The 19869-nt window shown below is 52.3% G+C and overlaps 1 protein-coding gene across 1 annotated transcript in view; it reads right to left on the reverse strand.

Annotated features, from left to right (window-relative positions):
- Positions 1–5957, reverse strand: part of ATCAY (ATCAY kinesin light chain interacting caytaxin) — a 32359-nt gene extending 26402 nt beyond the window's left edge. The window contains exon 1 of the mRNA XM_069491764.1: positions 5881–5957. Coding sequence (XP_069347865.1) covers positions 5881–5957 — 77 coding nt within the window. The remainder of the gene's footprint in view (positions 1–5880) is intronic.
- Positions 5958–19869: the final 13912 nt, after the last annotated feature.

Below are 19869 nucleotides of genomic sequence, written 5' to 3' on the forward strand. Positions count from 1 at the left end.
ACTTCCCATATGTGTGCTTCTTAATTTTTTTGGTTTTTCTAGACTATGTGGTTCATCTGTGAGTTTTCTCAAATTGTTGGAAATCTCCAAAAAGTTTTCCAATGTGTTTATTGAAAAATATCTGCATAGAAGTGGACCCGTGCTGATCAAACTCATGTTATTCAAGGGTCAACTTATATACACACACACACATATATATACACACAGACACATATGTATACTAATCTCTCTATATAGTATATAGAGGACTAGACAGATATTGGACTCTATAGATATACACACACTATTCCCTGTAAGCTGTTCTCTGGCTACGCTCTTCTCTATACATATATTATACTATTTTCTGTCTATATATCTGCTTTTCTCTCTATATATATATATTATTGGTCTCTATATGTGCTATTCTCTCTATATATACTTTTGTTTTTTTGAGACAAGGTCTCACTCTGTCGCCCAGGCTGGAGTGCAGTGGCGTCATCACAGCTCACTGCAGCCTCCTGGGCTCAAGTGATCCTCCTGTCTCGGCCTCCCGAGTAGCTAGGACTGCAGGTGTGCACCTATATATACTATTCTCTCTCTCTCTCTGTATATATATACACACACACAGTTGATCCTTGAACAACATGAGTTTGAACTGCCTAGGTCCACTTTTATGTGGATTTTTCCCAACCAAACTCAATTCAAAATACAGTATTCAAGGCCTGTGAAGCCCATGAGTGTGGAGGGCCAACTTTCGTACATGCAGGTTCTGCAGGGCCAACTTTGAGACTTGAGCAGGCACAGATTTTGGTGCTGGGGGTCCCAGAACCAATCCCCTGCGTACATGAAGGGACAATGGTACCGTTCCCTCCATACACGCTGTCCTCCCTCTCTGTATCACACAGAGACAGAGAACGCTGGTCTCACTCGAGCCGTAAACACGTGCATCTGTACCTACGCCTGTCCACACGCCGTCTTCTGTATCGTACACAGGAAGACGGACGGACGGACTTTGGGCGCCATCTACATGCGTGTGCACACGCGCACACACACACACACACACACAGAAAATGCTAAAAGCAAAGGCAGCGAAATGTTGACAACGGGGTAACCCTGGCACAAGCACACAGATATTCCTTTTGCCATTCTTGTAATTTTTCTCGTAAGTTTGGAACTCTATCAAAATAAAAAGTTACAAACAAACCAGACGCGGAGCACTCGGTGGTGAAGGAAAGGGGCTGAGGGACCCATGTGACACCTGACTCTGCACCTGCTCCTCCTCAGCAGTGAGACCTGGCCACGCACCCCCCGCCCTGTCCTCAGTTTCCCCACTTGGCCTTCGTCCAGTCCCTCAACCTACTTCTGCCGGGCCCAGGGCCTTTGTACACGCCGCTCTCTCTGCTTGGAGCCCGTGGCCTCCCCCGGCAGCCTCCTCCCCCGCTTCTGCCCTCCTCCTTCTTCCCAGGGGATCAGGCCTCCCCTGACGCCCCTCACATGGTCAGACCCCACCCAGGGGCCCTCGCAGTGCCGTGAACCCAGCTGCCGTATTGCACTGGGTTGTGAGGCTATAAGGGACTGGTATACAGTGGGTGCCTATTATTAGAAGGAATGCGTGGAGAAATCAAGGCAGCTCTCAGCTGTAGCTCTGGAGGCATCTGCAGAAGGGGGGGTGGGGGTGAGGGTGGGGGGTTGAAGGAGTCAAGGAAAGTGCCAGAAGGCAGAGAGCACAGGGCTCTGACATCCCACGGGGAAGCACAAAGACCCTTCTCTGAGCCCACCTCCCCGGGCGAGGGGCCCTGAGCTGGGAGGAATAGAATCGCAAGCTGTCTGACCCCAGACAGAGGGGCCTGTGTGCGGCCACAGCTGGACGCTGGCGCCAAGGGGCCGCACTGGTTTCCAGAGACGAGGAAGACAGCAGCCACGTGGGCGAAGTCACGGCTCAAGGCCCAGGCTGCACAGCGAGGCCGCTGTCCCGCAGACACTGAGCTACTGACCCCCGGGGCAGCCCCTGCAGCTAAGAGGAGCCCGTTTGAAAGACACGCTCACCCTGTGTTCACAGGGCTCACCCTCTCCCAGAACAGGCCTCCAGGCCACATCAGAGCTGCCTTCAGCCCCAGGTTTGTCTCACGCAGGCTTGAGCGCGGGGATAGCTTTTTTAAATTAAGAAAATACTTTTTAAAATTAGTTTTCTTTTTCTCAGACAGGGTGTCACTCTGTTGCTTGGGCTAGAGTGCGATCATAGCTCCCTGCAACCGCAGACTCCTGGGCTGACGCGATCTTCCCACAACAGCTTCCCGAGTAGCTGGGACTACCGGTGCGCGCCAGCACGCCCTGCTAATTTTTAAATTTTCTATATAGACGGGGTCTCACTGTGTTGCTCGGGCTGGTCTTGAACTCTTGAGCTCAAGTGACCCTTCCACCTTGGCCTCCCAAAGTGCTGGGATTACAGGCGTGAGCCACAGCACCGGGCTGGGATAGCTTTTAAAATATCGGTGGCAGAACAGAGAACTAGAGTGAACAAGATACAACCTAATAACAATAGTAACACCGGAGATGATCGTTCGCTTGTTCGGCCTTCACCATTTCGAGAGCCCATCCCAGCTACCTCACCAATATCTCAGGATGATTTCGTGAGTGAAAGATTATGATTCGTATTTTACAGTTAAGGAAACAGAGACGCTAGGATGCCCCAAAAGTTGCCCCAGGTGGCAGAGCAAACCTGTTGGGGAATTGGGATTTGAACTGCGGCCATCAGATTCCAAAAAATGATGCTGTTTTGGTGAATAACATCAGAACGTACGGCAGGGAATCTGTGCTGCTGGGAGAATATTGTTATGTCTAGGACAGTTTTCTGCCTGGAGACACCAGGTTGAAGAAGGTTTTCAAGGTCCAGGACACTGGAGTGCAGTGGCCTCATCACAGCTCACTGCAGCCTCCAACTCCTGGACTCCAGCGATCCTCCTTCCTCAGCCTCCTGAGTAGCCAGAGCTACAGGCACCACCACACCCAGCTAATTTTTTATTTCTATTTTTTGTAGAGATGGGATCTCATATGTTGCCCAGGCTGGTCTCAAACTCCTGGCCTTAAATGATCCTCCTGCCTCGGCCTCTCAAAGTGTTGGGATTACAGGCGTGAGCCACTGTGCCTGGCCTGATGACCCTTTTTACATATTCAGGCATCAATATCATTCATATTGAGTTGAAGAGAGAGAGACTTCTAGAAGGGCCTGTGGAAGGGAGAAAGAAATTGCAAAGGTGTGTGGACAGGAGCTGTAGGTGCTGACCGAGGGGCCATCTCTCTGCCAAAACTTGCAGACCCTGAGTGTAAACCCCACGGACACTGGTACCAGGCAGGCAGGAGAGGCTCAGCTCCTCTGAGAACAGGCACCCCTTGTCACAGAGAAACACACAGGTGCCTGGGATTCAGAGGCCTGGAAATGACTGAGTCCAGAAGAGGCCTGAAGTCCTTAAATATGGGGGACCCCTCTTCCCCAGTGGGTGCCACATTCTGCTTGGACATCAGTGGACAAGAAGCTCAAACGTCCCACATCAGCCCAATGGAGATCTGTTGTTTTATTATATTTTGAAAACTTTTTAAACTATTTTTTTCTACGGCTATACCACCCTGAACGTGCCCGATCTTGTCTGATCTCGGAAGCTAAGCAGGGTCAGGCCTGGTCAGTGCTTGGATGGGAGACCTGTGTTTTAAAGCAGTCTTCTGTACTGCGTTTAAACCCGACTCTCAGGCTTGTCCATTCGCCCTAGTTCTGCCTTCCGGAACCCTCCCCAAATGAGATTTTTTCCAGAGCTGGAAATGCTTTTTCAAATTCTCTCTTTTCAGGCTGAACACACCCAGCCCTTTAGACTACAACTCCCCAGATAGTTTACGTAACAAACTCTTCCGCGTCATGGCCTGCGGGTGAGTTTCTTGCATTAAAAGAGAGAGGGATGAGCACTTGTCTTCAGCCAGGGAGTCAGAGTCACGCATCTTGGCCGGACGTGGTGGCTCACGCCTGTCATCCCAGAGCTTTGGGAGGCTGAGGCGGGAGGATCACATGAGCCCAGGAGTTCGAGATCAGCCTGGGCAACATAGCAAGACCTTATCTCTAAAAAAGTTTTTAAAAATTAGCTGGTTGTGGTGCACATGGCTGTAGTCCCAGCTACTTGGGAGGCTGAGGCAGGAGGATCGTTTGAACCCAGGAGTTGGAGGCTGCAGTGAGCTATGATCTCGACCGACACTGCACTCCAGTCTGGGTGACAGAGCAAGACCCTGTCTCAGAAAAAGAAAAATGCATACAGCTTCCTTCCCACATGATTTTTTGTCCCTACCAGTGTCCATCACTCATTCACTCAATATCTATTGAGCGCCGACTGTATGCCAGGCACTATCATCAGGCTGGGATACAACAGTGATCAAAACAAAGATCTCTGCTCTTGTGGGCCTCTGGTGGCTTGTTCAGCATGTGGGGTGGTGTGAGCATCCCCCTAACTAAATACCACAACCTGAGTGCCTTCAAACAACGTCTGTCGTCTCATAAATCTAGAGGCCAGAAGTAACCCTGAAATCAGTTTCACTGGGCAGGGCAGGTCCCTCCTGGGGGCTCCAGAGGAGAACCGTCTCCCGCCTTTCCCAGCATCTAGCGGCCGCCCGCGTCCCTCGGCTCGGGCCCCTTCCTCCCCCTCCAGAGCCAGCAGCGCAGCGTCTTCCAGTCTCTCTGCCTCCGACCCTCCTGCCTCCTCGTGGGAGGACCCTGTGCTGACACTGGGCCCCCGGGTCATCCAGGATGATGTCCTCATTTTAAGATCCTTAACTTAATCCCATTTGCAAAGTGCCTTTTGCCAGGTAGCATAATAGTCACAAGTCGTAGAGATCAGGACGTGGCTGTCTTTGCAGAGGGCCATGATAAAGCCGTTATTCAGGATGGAAACAATTCAGGCAATTGGCAAGGAGGTGATGAAAGGGGCTAGGGAGGCTCTCCCTGAAAATGTGGCCCATGGGCAGAGAGACCCAAAGTAAGGGAGGTTGGGCATGAGGGAAAAGCATTCTGAGCCAAGAGAACAGCCAGTGCAAAGTTTGAAGGTAAGAGTAAGCCTGTCAAGAAGAAATAGGTAAGAGCCACTGCAGCTACCAGGGCAGGAAGGGCGAGGGGAAAGGAGGTTGCAGACCTGGGGGGAGGGTAGACACCGGATTTTCAATGGAATGAGCATTTGCCTGTTTTTTGGGGTTTTTTTTTTTTTTCAGACAGGGTCTTGCTCTGTCACCCAGGCTGGAGTGCAGTAGCGTCATCACAGCTCACTGCAGCCTCCAGCTCCTGGGCTCAAGCGATCCTCCCGCCTCAGCCTCCCAGAGTGCTGGGACTACAGGCATGAGCCACCGTGCCCGGCCTGCCTGAGGATATTTAAGCTAGGATAGGACATGGTCCCTCCGGCTGCTGCATGGAAAAATACGCTGTCACCTGGATTCATGGGAACCAGGTAAGAATACTGTAGTATCAATGAGATAGTTTTAGGAGAATGTTTAGAATTCTTAAAATAGTGTAGGGGTGGGGGCTCTTTTGGAGATTTGGGTGAGGGGAAATCAGTCTTAAATATCCACCATGTGTTTGGCCCAGATAGTCCTCTATGAGGCCACAGGGAGGTCTTGCCCACGTGGTCTCAGCTCTCACGGAGTGTGGAGGTGAGGATGTGAGCAGATTAGATCCGGGCCAGCCCCTGGCCAGCTCCTGCCTAGAGATGCCCCGGCCAGGCGGCAGTTCCAGAGGAGGCTTTTGCTGCCCACCTGCGTATCCCCTGCACCCACCTGCAGTATCCCCTGCCCCTACCTGCGTATCCCCTGCACCCTCCTGGGAGACGTGCCGCGCCCACTCCCTCCATGGCCGACTCGGGAGCCTGGAAGTCCTACCTGGGAAGATCCTCGTCCTGCCATTCCTCCTTCACGTCCACGTTTTCCATCCGCAGCGTGGCCTCGGTGGTCCCCATGGGAGCAGGGGGGGGTGCCGGCTTGGAGCAGGGGTGAGCTCTGAAGGGGATGTGCAGAGGAACGGGGTTTACTGGGCGATAATCGTAATGACAGCCCCCCACGTGCAGCACGGCTTGCTGAATCACCGCCCAGCTCCCCGGGGCTTCCCCATATTACAGGTGAGAAAACAGAGGCGTAGAGAGCTGAGGACACCCAGGTGGGTCTAGAGTTTGAACCTGCGTGAGGGGCTGAGCCTTCAGCTGCAAGCACCTCTCCCTGGGAAGCTCTGAGTTCCACCCTCTCCTGGGAGAGCCAGGACCCAGATAGACTCATTCTCCCTCCCTTACCTTGGACCTCAACTGGGAAACAATAAATCCAATAGTCATTTATACTAAAGTGTGAATGACTGATATGCTTAAGCTTCCCTACTTTCAAAGAGGTCCTGGTTAACTCCAATTCATCTCCACCAAGCCACCTGGTCTGCCCCTCTGTCCTCCCGGGAAGCAAGTCCTAACAGCCTGCTGACCCTGGGGCTAACAGAGGCAGTGTGGAAAGAGATCATCATCACCACCAACTACAAAATGCCTATTTTGTGTTTATCGTACTGAGGAGCCCACGGTGGGGTAGGGGTAGGGGTGGCGCTCTGGGTGGTGGTCTGGGCAGGATCAGAGCTACCAAGTGAGACTGAATTTGGGTCTGTCCCGGGGCGTGGCAGAGTCTCAGACCACTCACCTCTCTGGGCCTCAGTTTCCCTGTCTGTAAATGAAAGGGTTGAATGAGAGGTGACCCCTACAACACCGTCCGGGCAGAACATTCCGGGATCTTATGATTCAACCAACGCCACCTGTTTTGTGCCTTGAAACCAGCGGTTGGCACCTAGGGGAGAGTCTGCCACCCCTCCCCCACCCCCTATGACATTTGGCAATGTCTAGAGGCCTCTCTGATTGTCACAATTGGGGGCAGAGAGTGCTCTAGGGTGGAGGCCGGGGATGCTCCCTAACACCCCGCAGTGCCCAGGACGGCCCCCACCACCGAGAACGATCCGGCCCCAGCTGTCGCTAGCTCCGAGGTTGAGAAACCCTGTTTTAAAGGGAATGGCTGTTTCTCTGTTCGCACGTTAGTGAAAAGATTTCAGGCCGCGTCACCCCGTTACCTCCTTCCGTCCTCCCGACAGCTCCTGTCTTGTCATGTCCCCTTTGCAGCGTCTAAGGCCCCCGACTTGAGTCACGCCCCGGCTGCCCTCCGTGGGCCTGGTGCATGCCTAACAGTGTGTCACCCGGAGCCCCCAACGTACTAGATGGCGGCTCTGCGTTTGGGCTTGTGGCTCAGCCAGGGAGCCCAGGTCAGGCGAGTGCCAGGCAGGAGGGGGGAGGCGGCAGGGGAGGGCTAGAGCCAGCCCCTCCCCCACTCAGGGTGCGAGATTCTCACTCCATTCTCTGTCCTGAATGTCGTCATTCATTCTTGGAGGAGGGACAGTAACATGCAGTATGGAAAAAAAAAAAAAAATCCCTTCCGGATGCTCCGCGCAACGGCAAGCGCCTAGACCCTTATTGCGAGGGACAGTTTGCGTCATGTCCGTGGAAATTCATCTGCTATCTGGAGGGAGGGAGTGGTCTGTCGCCTCCTCTGAGCCCCAGGAACAAGCTCCCTAGTCCTCGGGGGCGTGGGGGAGCCCACAGCTGGAGCCACATGTGTTGGGTCCACAATCCTTTAAAGATGGGGTGTGGCGGGTCCCCCGTGGACCCCATACACTCCCGCACTGAGATCCTGGCTTCACGTTTGGGGACAGCAAAGGGGGCAGAGAGAGGCAGGCAGGAAGGAGGGGACAGGTGACAGGCGTTCATTTGAGCTCGGATGTTGAATTATTAGGGCATCACATACAGGTTCCGAAACGGGGGTGGGGGTCTGTGTCTGTAACCATCTCCCTGCCTCCCCACCCCCCAGGTGAGCCTTTAGCGACACGCTTAGGGAAACCTTCTTCCAAATCCACCACCGGTGGCCGTCCCGGTCCCTCTGGGGGTTATAAATAGGAGACGACAGAGGCGGGACGGTCCGTTTCAGCCGCCCAGGTGTTTTTTTATCCGCCTAAGCTCTAAGCAGCGTCCTGAAAATGGTGCAAAGCTCTGCCTTCCGGGGCCGGTGGTGAAGGTGAGCTGTGCCCGAGCGAACCCGGAGACAGCACCAGCGACACGGATGCGGGGGCCTTGGAAGAGTCACCGGACTGTGGCTCTCTGCTCCCACCCAGCCGCTCTGCCGCAGAGGGATTTAGAAGCAGCAGATGCCACCGGAAGGTGCCTGCACTCACCTCCGCAGCGGCGGCCTCTCCTCCTCCTCACTGGCAAACAAAGACCGGCCCGGCCCTGGCGCAGCCGGGCATGTCCCGCGGTCCCCAGGCCTTCAGAGCATCGAGGAGGAAGATGCTCGCAGGGGCGGGTTCTGCATCCGAGGAAGGTCGCCGAGGGCAACGTGGCCAGCGCCCGCGGGCTCTTTTGTCCAGGGAGTGGGGAGCACGATTCCCAGTTAGCGGTGGGCTCCCCGACAAGGGGCTGTGGCAGCCGCGTCCCCTGTCACCATCGCCCGCCCGCGCCCTGTCGCTGAGGAAAATACCTCCTTCTTCCCGGCTCCCAGCTGACAGAGGCTCAGGCTTCCTTAAGACAGTTAATTACGCTGCTTTTGTGTGCAGGGGGTTGGAGGGTGGTGGCAGGGGGCAGGCCTGACCACAGAGCACAGCCCCCTGCCACAGTCCCAGCCTCGCCATTGGCTGGAAGGAGAAAGCATCGCCCAGAGCCACGCCAGGCAGAAATAATTTTCTGATGGCGCACCACAGATTCAAAAACAAAACAGGGCGCACACAAATAAATAAATGGTGCGATGGCCTCATTCTGTAGAGAATGGGGGGTCGGGGAAGGAGGTCTTGGGGGCACTTCCCCTTTCAAAGGCAGCAGGGTGGGAGGTGTCCCCTAAGTAGGCAAAGAGATGAAAAATGTCCCAGGGACCCCGTTTTGTGGGTCCATCAGACACCCACGCGGTGCTGATGCAGCTGTGCGCCCTGAACCGGACTGGGTCCCTGGGAGGCAGGAGTTTTTCAGGCAGACTCGCCCCGCGAACAGCGCCCCCTGCAGTTGTGCACGCGGAGTGGCGCCCACCTGGAGGAGTTGGAGGGGACGGTGGGATGATGTAGGGTCTCTTTGGAAAAAGCGTCTTGGCAGATGGAATTAAGTTGAGGATCTTGAGATGAGACTGTCCTAGATTAGGGTGGGCCCCAAATTCGATGACAGGTGTCCTTAGAATAGAAGAGAAGACATGCAAGACGGGGTGGCTGTGTGAAGATGGAGGCAGAGATCGGGGTGAGGCTCCTACTGGCCAAGGGTTTCCTAGCTTCCGACAGAAGCAGGCAAGAGGCACGAAATGGATTCTCCTGCAGAGACTCCAGAAAGAACCAACCCTGTGGACACCTTGATCTTAGCCTTCCCACCTCCCGAAAGTGAAAGAATACATTTCTATTGTTTTAAGCCACCCCATGCAGTGCTATTATATTTTGTTTCAACAGCCGCAGGAAGCAAAGTATATGACCCTAAGTAAGAATTGGGATCTGTTCTCTCCTGCTCTTCTGACTTACTGGGGTGGTTTTTCGCCTGTTCTTTGAGCGAACACACCAAGTGCATTCCTACCGCAGGGCCTTTGCCCGTGCTGTGTCCGCTGCCAGGAACGAGCTTCTCCAGAACTTCGTGTTATTCGTGTGTCAGTTCAGAAGTCACCTCCTCACAGGAGCCTTCCCAGATCCCCCTCCAGCCTCCACTCTACCGCCCCATCACCCTCCATCCATTGCCCAGTTTGTTTTTTTTTAGTATGATGAAATTTAAAAAAAAAACGTGGTAAAATACACACAACTTACAATTTACCATTTTAACCAATTGAGACTGTACAACTCAGTGGCATTAAGGGCATTCACACTGTTGTGCGAACATCACTGCTGTCTAGTTCTAGAACTTTTTCTTAAATGGAAGTCCTGTCCCCCTTAGCTGTTACCCCACCCCTCCCCCACCCTGGCACTCACGAATCCACCTCCCGTCTCTGTGGATCTGCCTGTTCTGGACATTTCACATAAATGGAGTCACACACTGTGTGTCCTTCTGTGTCTGGCGTCTCTCACTGAGCACGATGTCCTCAAGGTCCATCCACACTGTGGCCTGTGTCAGAGCCTCGTCCCTTTTCCTGGCTGAGTGATGTTCCACATGTGGATGGACCATATTTTATGTCTCCATTCATCCCTTGATGAACACTTGGGTTGTTTCCACCCCTTGGCTGCTGCGACCGTGTGTACAAGTGCCTGAGTCCCTGTGTCTGATCTCTTGGGTGCCTTCCTGGGCGTGGAATTCCTGGATCATACTGTAATTCTACATTTCACTCATTAAGGGATCTGATTTTTTTTCACAGCGCTTACCACTAGTTGAAACTACTTACTTATTTCTTTGTCAATCCTCTGCCCCTCCACCCTTACTAGGATCTACTTTTATTTTTTATTTATTTATTTATTTATTTATTTTGAGACCTAGTCTCACTCTGTTGCCCAGGCTAGAGTGAGTGCCGTGGCGTCAGCCTAGCTCACAGCAACCTCAAACTCCTGAGCTCAAGGGATCCTCCTGCCTCAGCCTCCCGAGTAGCTGGGACTAAAGGCATGCACCACCATGCCCGGCTAATTTTTTCTATATATATTTTTAGCTGTCCATATAATTTCTTTCTATTTTTTTAGTAGAGATGGGGTCTCGCTCTTGCTCAGGCTGGTCTCGAACTCCTGAGCTCAAACGATCCGCCCATCTCGGCCTCCCAGAGTGCTAGGATTACAGGCGTGAGCCACCGCGCCTGGCCCTTACTAGGATCTAAATTTCCAGAAAGCAGAGACTTAGCTGGTCTCATTTACCGATAAGTTCTCTGCCCAGGGCAGCGACTCCTGCTGCCAAGGAGAGGCACAGGAAATGCAGGGAGGATGCACGAATGCTGGTCCCTTCACGGACACTTGATGACTGACGCTGGCCCCTCACTCACGGAGTCTGTGGCCCTCCGATCACAGGCATTAAGGCAACCTGTCCCGCAGCAGGGGCCAGAGGGCCCTGCTGGGGACAGAAAGAGCCCTGAGACCTCGGCACAAGGTTTGGACTTCTCACCTCCTGGCTGGAGGAAGTGGAGCTCTTGCAAGAGACACTTGTGTTAGTTGAAGGAGACATTCTGGCCGGTCCCCAAGCACAAGGTGTGAGTAACACTTTGCTTTCAGAGAACTCCTATTTGCTTGGGAGAAGCAGGTGGTCAAACAACTGCGCTGATTTGAGGACATCCTTGGAGAGGGCTCTTTGGGCCAGATTTCCTGCTACGTACGGGACAGGGTGATGGCGATGTGAGCCAGGCCTGGAGGAGTGAGCAGGAGTCAGAAGGCTGAAGAGGGAGAAAGGCTTTCTGGACAGACAGGCCTGCCCGGACCTGGTTGGGCGCTCTGAGGAACAGCAGCTTGTGGCCAATGGCACGGCCCTGGGAGCTGTCCGTGGTGCTGCGGCTGCCACTAAGGAGCCGCTTCGGGTGACCTGAGCTTGGTTCCCTGTCTGGTTTTGTTCTGTTTTGTTTTGTTTTAAATTGTGGTAAAATATACATAAAATTTACATTTTAACTATTTTTAAGTTCACAGCTCAGTGGCATTAAGCACATTCACAGTGCTGTGCAGACATCACCAGCCTCCCTCTCCAGAACTTTCTCATCTTCCCAAACTGACGCTCTGTCCCCATGAAACACTCACTCCCCGCCCCCTCCCCAGCCCCTGGCACCCACCATCCTCCTTCCTGTCTCTGTGGCTCTGACTCCTCCAGGAACCTCCTGTGAGTGGAATCACACAGGATATGTCCTTCTGTGTCTGGCGTCTCTCACTGAGCACGATGTCCTCAGGGTCCATCCACGCTGTGGCCTGTGTCAGAGCCTCGTCCCTTTTCATGGCTGCGTGATATTCCAGCGTGTGGAGGGACCATGCTGTGTTTATCCATCCAACCGTGGATAGACATTTGGGCTGTTTCCACATTTTAGTTCTTTGTGACTCGTATTGCTATGAACACGTATGTTCACGTATTTGCTTGAAGACCGGTTTTCAGTTCCTTTGGGTAGATACCCAGGAGTGGAATCGCTGGGTCCTATGGGAATTGTATGTTTAACTTTTTGAGGAACCGCACGACTGGTTTCCACTGCACCTGCACCGTGTTACATTCCCACCAGCCATGCACAGGGTTCCAATTTCTCCACATTCTCACCAACACTTGTTATTTTTCATTTTTTTTTTAAATAAACCTATCCTAGTGGGCATGCAGTGGTATCTTATTGTGGTTTTGATTTGCATTTTCCTAATAATAGATAATATTGAGTCTCTTTCCATGTGCTTATCAGCCATTTGTATACCTTCTTTGGAGAAGAAAGTATTTATATCTTTTGCCCATTTTTGAGTTGGCTTGTTTGTGTTTCTGTTGTTGAGTTATAAGTATTCTTTATGTATTCTGGACACTAGATCCTTATACGATATATGACTTGCAAAATTTTCTCCCACTCTGTAGGTTGCCTTTTGACATTCTTGATGGAGTCCTTTGATGCACAATGTATTTTATTTTGGTAAAGTCCAATTTATCTATTTTTCATGTGTTTGGGCTTTGGTGTCACATCTAAGAAACTGCTGTGTCACTGAAGGCCAGGAAGACTGACCCCTGTGTTTTCTTCTCAGAGTTTTATAGTTTTAGCTCTTATGTTTAGGTCTCTGATTCGTTTTGAGTTAATTTTTTTTTTTTTTTTTTTTTTTGAGACAGAGTCTCACTCTGTTGCCCGGACTAGAGTGCCGTGGCGTCAGCCTAGCTCACAGCAACCTCAAACTCCTGAGCTCAAGCGATCCTCCTGTCTCAGCCTCCCGAGTAGCTGGGACTACAGGCATGCGCCACCATGCCCGGCTAATTTTTTCTATATATATTTTTAGCTGTCCATATAATTTCTATTTTTAGTAGAGATGGGGTCTCGCTCTTGCTCAGGCTGGTCTTGAACTCCTGAGCTCAAACGATCCGCCCACCTCGGCCTCCCAGAGTGCTAGGATTACAGGCGTGAGCCACCGCGCCCGGCCTTGAGTTAATTTTTGTATTAATATATGACCCCTGCATATGACATGGGGGTCCAAATTCATTCTTTTGCATGCGCATATCCAGCTGTCCTGGTGCCATTTGTTGAAAAGATTATTCTTTCCCAATGAAGCACATTTTTTGTACTTTACATTCAATAAAATTTACATTAAAAATGCAGTTGTGAAAATGGGGACTCTATGCTACTGGTGGGCATGCAATTGGTGCCACCTTTCTGGTGGAACCCAGGTGCCATATATATTGAAAACTTATGTTTAAAATTTTGATGTTCTTTTTCATTATTATGCCTCTAATTTCATTCCCTTTTCTTTCCTTCCTCCCTCCCTCCTTTCCTTCCTTCCCCTCCCTCTCTTTCTTTCTTTCTCTCTGTCTCTTTCTTTCTTTCTTTCCTTCTCTCTCTCTCTCTCTCTCTCTTCCTTTTCCTTAGACAGGGTCTTGCTGTGTTGTACAGGCTGGAGTGCAGTGGCATCATCATAGCTCACTGCAACCTTGAACTCCTGGGCCCAAGCAATCCTCCTGCCTCAGCCTCCTTAGTAGCTGGGATTACAGGCATGAGCCACCACACTTGGGCTAAATAAGATGTCTTTAAACAGAAACAGACATAAAATGAGGTCACGTATTGATTGGTTGGCAAAAATGTGACCAGAAGCTCACAGGAACTAACCCGTGTTTCCCTTAGAAGCGATCGTCAGTACTCGCAAGCTCGGTGTTCACAGTGACTTTATAGAGCAGAACTAGTGAGAACTGACTGTATCTACTTCTGAGGGCTGCTGTGAGGACTAGATCCGATTGTACATGGAAAGTATTTAGCACAGTGCTTGCAGTAAATAATAGGAAAAAATATATTATGCCACCCAGAGAAAACACTACAACAGGCCCACTTTGGTGATGAGGATGCAGTCTTCATTATCTAATTAGAACTGCAGGGACTTGGAAAGAGGCCAAATGTAATTACCATGCTGGACCCTAGCCAGGGCATGGCAGGAGAGGCTGCATTGGCCAGACCCGCCAGACCATACCTAGTGGCCACACATGGTCGTGAAGACACGGATGGAAGAATGCCATCTACTAAATTGCCAAATGTGGCTTCTCTTGGCACCCTGGGCTCTCCATGGTGTCTGTCCAAGAAATAACTAGTCCTGTATCTGGTCACTATAAGGTGACAAAGGAACACCACTCCTCTACAGCCAGCCAATGTGCTTTTTACTCTAACTCTCTTGCAATACTTCATTGTCAAAAAGCCAAAAGATTTGAAAGACTTCAGCAAAACAAAAGTTAATAGAAGGACAAGACTTTTTTCTTAGAGACAGGGTCTCACACTGTCACCCAGGCTGGAGTGCAGTGGCATAATTACAGCTCCCACTGCAGCCTCCAACTCCTGGGCTCAAGCGATCCTCCCACCTCAGCCTCCCCAGTAGCTGGGACTATAGGCACCACCACGCTTGGCTGATTTTTTATTTTTTTGTAGAGATGGGGTCTCACCATGTTGCTCAGGCTGGTCTTGAACTCTCGGGCTCAAGTGATCCTCCTGCTTTAGCCTCCCAAAGTGCTGGGATTATACGCATGAGTCACCATGCCCAGCCAATAAAGGGAATGAGGCTCTGACACAGGCTACAGCATGGATGGACCTTGAGGACATCATGCTCAGTGAGAGACGCCAGACACAAAAGGACATCTAGTGTGAGATTCCATTTATATGAAATGACCAGAACAGGCGAATCCACAAAGACAGGCAGTGGATTAGTGGTTGCCGGGGGCTGGAGGGAAGGAGGAAAAGCAAATGACTTCTAATGGATATGGCATTTCTTTTTAGGGTGATGAAAATGTTCTGGAATCTGACAGTGGTGGTTCTTGCATGACTCTATGAATATACTAAAAACTATTGAATTGTACACTTGAAATGGGTTAATTGTATGATATGTGAATTATATCTCAATAAAGCTGTTATTAACTTTTAAAGTGCCATAATGGTAATGCAAAGTTTGATTAAGATCTGCCTTCCTGCTTCTAAGTTCCCCAAGGGCCGGTACAATGTCACTGTTGCTTCCTGCTGCATCCTGCAAATGGCCCAGCCCACAGTAGGCGGCTCATTAGAGATCTCTCAAAACCAGACACATTTAGAGCACGACCTCTCCACCACGACACTGTGGACATGTAGGGCCACGTCACTCTCTGTGGCGGGGCGTCCTGGGCACTGCAGGGTGCTGAGCAGCTTCCCTGGCCTCCACCCACTCGATGACAGCAGCACCCCCTCTAAGTTAGGACAACCACAAATGTCTCCATACAGCTCCAAGCCTCCCTTGGTGGCAAACTGCCCTTGGCTGAGAACCACCAATTTAGCGGCACCGAATATTTGAATTTGGGGCACTGAGTGGGCTTTTCGAAGTCCCCAAATAAAGGCTGGTGGCCAGGGGGTGCTGGAGGGACACTCAGGACTTGGCCACGTCAGTAGGGCCTCGTCCACCCAGCCAGAGGGTGGTCAGCAGGGCTCCCAAACCCACCCATCTGGGACAAAGAGAAAAACCATCCATGCAGGACGGGACATTCAGGTGGCTGCGAGGACCCTGCAGGACAGAAGGACCAGCTCCCAAGCAGGAAGCCGCAAGGACCCCTTCCAAGGCGGGCCTGGGGTGCAGAGACTCCCACGTCTGAGCGGTTATAGGGAAGGCAGGGCTCCAAGTAAGGGGCGGGACTAGAAGGAGGGGGCGGGCTTGAATGCAGACTGCCCCTTCTGAGTAGTTAAAGGAAGGCGGGTCTCCGAACCAGGGCGGGACTTGAGGGAGGGGAGGGGCTTCAATGCAGACTTCTCCACTTGAGTGGTTAAAGGGAACGCGGGGCTAAGACTAAGGGGCGGGACTTGAGGGGGGCGGGGCTTGAATACAGGCCCTCCCATATAGGTGGTTAACAGGAAGGCGGGGGCCCCCTCACGGGGCGGGGCTCGAGACAGCGCCCCCCATTGGCAGAGAAGTGAGAAGGCGCCGGCTTCGCGCATTGGGCGGGGCCTGGGGCGCGTGGCGGGGCGCGAGCGGCCCGCGGCTCGGGGGCGGGGCCGGTGACGTCACCGGCCCGTCAGGCGCTGGGAGGACGCCAAGATGGCGGCGAGTAGCCATTGGGGTTCCGCGCAGGTTGTTGGCCCGCAGCACAGGTAACGGCCCTTCTCCCGCCCCCCGCGCCCAGCCCGGGCCCCGATCCCGACCCCGACCCCGACCGGGGGGAAGCCGCGCCGGGAGGAGCCGCAGGGCAGCCTCTCGGTCGGAACCGGCGGGTCGCGGGCAGGGAGGCTGGTTCCGGCTGAGATGGCTGCGGAGACGACTGTGTCTGTAGGGAGCGGGGAGGGGGCTCCTGACGTGAGAGGGGCCCGGGCCTGTGTGTGGGTGGGGGGATGGAGCCTGGGCCAGGCCGGGCGGGACCCAGCCCCCAAGGGGGGCTGCACCTGCAGCAGGCCGGGAAGGAGAAGGTGGAGACCTGGGGGGCGGTACCTGGCCGGGCGGGGGAGGGGCGGGAGCTGACCCCTGCTGGGGTAGCAGAGTCCTGGGAGGGGACCTGACCTGACAGGGGAAGAGACCTGGGATGGGGAGTGGAATAGGGATGGCGACGAGGAGACAGGGACCTGGGACGGTGACAGAGGGAGGGGCAGAGACAGAGGTGGGGGAGAGGGGCTGAGACTTGGTGGGGAGCAGACTCCACACGGGGTGGGGGGGGTAGGTCCTGAGGCCCAATACCGGTGGGCACCTGAGGTTTCCAGGGAGCCGGGGCCCTGCCAGGACAGAGAGGAGGGTGAGCGGGACCTGGGTGTGTGGATATTTATGACCTAGTACAGGATGGGGACCCAGGCATGTGGGAGGGGAGGGAGGCTGGAGGAGAGATGAGGGGGGCAAAGGCTGGGAACCCGCAGGGCAGGAGGGCTCAGTGGGTAGGTATGGGGGGTGTAGGTCTGTAGCCCAGATATAAAAACACACACTCCACACCCTTCTGTGTACTCCTTGGAGCAACTCTACTGTCCTCAGTCCTTCCACGTGTCACCCAAGACCCCTGTGTCAGTTTCCAGCTGGTATGACCTGGGCCAGATTTCTCACAGCCCTTGCTGAGTCCCCACAGATGCTAGCCACCCCTTAGGTACCTGGTATGAGTAGATGACCGCACCTTTCATTACTACTCTATTTCATAGGTGACCACACCTCTCGTTACCACTCTATTTCAGTGCGTCAAAGGTAGACTGAGGCTAGTGTTTCAGTCTCACGCTGTGGCAAGTTAGCACCACCGTCCCATCGGCCGGATGGTTGAGATTCTGCTGTGGTCTTTCTCGTGGAGCCATAGAGAAACCACCCAGGGCTTGGATATGAGGACGGTGACAATTAGGAGGGCTCCTAATGTTTTCTGTACCCGGAGTGGTTTCTGCCGTGCAGTATTTGGCTACTCATGGATTTTCTGTCAAGGAAAGACTCTGTCACCTGTTGTTTGCCTGGGACAGGGGGTTTAATTTTCATTTTGTCTTCTCTTTGGTTTCCTTTGCCCTCAGGGGTATTCCCAGGCAGGGCTCAGCTAGTCACAGGGCGTTGGAGACCGGACGCTTGGAAACACTTGGCCTGTCTCTTTCCTTGCTAGCGCTTTCTTCCTTCTTTTTCTCCCCCCACTCCACCCTCCAGGGCTCATTGTCAGAAACTTCTTTCTCTTTCTTTCTCTCTTTTTCTCTCTTCCGCCAGTTGTGTTCCTTAGTCAGATGTGGACAGTCCCTTGAATGTTATGCTTTCCGTTCAGGTTACCTTCTGGAGGGGAAATTGAATGCTTATCCTGTTCAAATAGGTAATTACTGAGCTGTCTGTGTCATCTGCTGAATTACTGAGTGGAATTTGTACTTACGCGTGCTCCTGTCTGTACCCTGATGATGTAAGTGATACAGTATACATGTAACCAAGGATGTGAAACTGTCATGAACCACATGTGGAGTCTGTCTTTAGAATTGTCTCCAAGAGAGTGTGTTACTCCTTGAGAAAAGAGTAGCTATTTGCTAAAACTAAAAATAACACGTGAATCATAGCAAAATAAATTTCAGTCTCACCAGACCTGGACACAAGATCATCTGCATTATTTCAATGATTTTAAATTAACCAGAAATTCTCTCTTTGGGGGAAACGACTTTTGCTTGGAAACTTCGCTGCTTTTAAAGTACACGTGCTTTATGTAACGATGTGCCGTAGGAAAGCTGCTTGATGGCTGGTCTCGTGAGTACCAGCTTTAGGGTAGATTTAGACAGCAGTACTTGCGAAGTCCATTTCTTGAATCGCCAAAGTGAAGACAACAATTTATTTCTGGGGAGTGTTTGGTGGGCTTTCTTGTCTTATAAAAGTGCTAAGCACAGCCCTGGTTAGGAATGTTCCCGATGTTGCCACCTGTAAGCACAGTCGGGTCTGAGCTGTTCAGCTGCTGGCCAGTAGGAATTGCATGCGTATTAACTCTGCACGGCATAAGAAAAGTTTGTGAGTGCCTATCATTAATGTTGATTATCATTTACTTTCTTTATTATGGTCTTACAGATATCTTTTTAAAAATTTTATTTTATTTTGTTATCAATTCATTTATTTACTTGTTTTAGAGATGGGGTCTGGCTCTGATGTCCAGGCTGGAGTGCAGTGGTGACACCATAGCTCACTGCAGCCTTGAACTCCTGAGCTCAAGTGATCCTCCAGCCTTAGCCTCCTGAGTAGCTGAGACTACAGGTGCCACTGCCACACCTGGATAATTTTTCTATTTTTTTGTAGACGGGGGTCTCACTACATTGCCCAGGCTGGTCTCAAACTCCTGGCCTTAAGTGATACTCCTAAAGTGCTGGGATTGCAGGTGTAGCACCACCCCTGGCCGTGGTCTTAAGAATCACATGATTCCTTGTTAGGCTTGAGTTAGTGCTGCAGGTGTTCCGAATTATGGATTCATCCCATGTGGAAAATCGGCTTGGACGGTGCTTCTAATGAGCACAGAGCTGCACGTTGACAGTCCAGACCCGTGGAGAGTGCCAGGCCGGCGTCTCTGCTGTTGCATTTCTGTCTTCATCCAGCAGTCCTGTCACAGTTCCACCGGTGTCGCACAGCCGGCTGCTGTGCCTTCGTGTTCTTGTTAAATCTAAACGCAAGGATGGCTGGATTTGGGTGAACACTTGATTTCCTGTCAAAAGAAGCTCTGTCTTAATAACTTTCAGCATAAATTCCTTCCCCTGCAGAATGTCAGGAAGTTGGCAGTGTGGTTGGAATCCTGTGAGGCTCTGGGGGTGGAAGCTAATGGTGACAATTGCTGGTTGTTGGTTCTCTGCACTATGTGAGTCCCGGGCACTCCGTGTCCATTGAGTCCTCACAGTAATCCTTTGAGGTGGGTGTTATTGTGCCCATTTTGCTGACGAGGAAAGTGAGGCCCAGGGGTGCAGTGACCACGGAGGGTCTGGCTACGAGTCCAGGCTGCGTGGCTCCCCAGCCAGCAAGCAACTTGCCCTGCAGTGGGGCACGCGTGAGGCTGGGGAGGTGGTCGTGTGGCCAGCCCAGCCTTGACAACATCGGTGTAGACATCGTGCCTGCTGGTGGAGACCGTGTCATTGCCATTCCGTACACCTTCACCTGGGGCTGGCCAGGTGTGTGGTCTGGACTGTATTCTTCAGACACTAAGGAAACAGAAACCCCTCTCCAGGGTGGCAAAGCCGAGAAAGCGCCCAGCCCGGCATCGCTGGGAAGCAAAGATGACCCAGTCGGATCTCTCAGAAGTCCCTCCCGGCTTCGTGTGTGAAAGCTTTGTCGCA

Source organism: Eulemur rufifrons, chromosome 2 (genome assembly GCF_041146395.1).
Source record: "Eulemur rufifrons isolate Redbay chromosome 2, OSU_ERuf_1, whole genome shotgun sequence".
Lineage (NCBI taxonomy): Eukaryota > Metazoa > Chordata > Mammalia > Primates > Lemuridae > Eulemur > Eulemur rufifrons.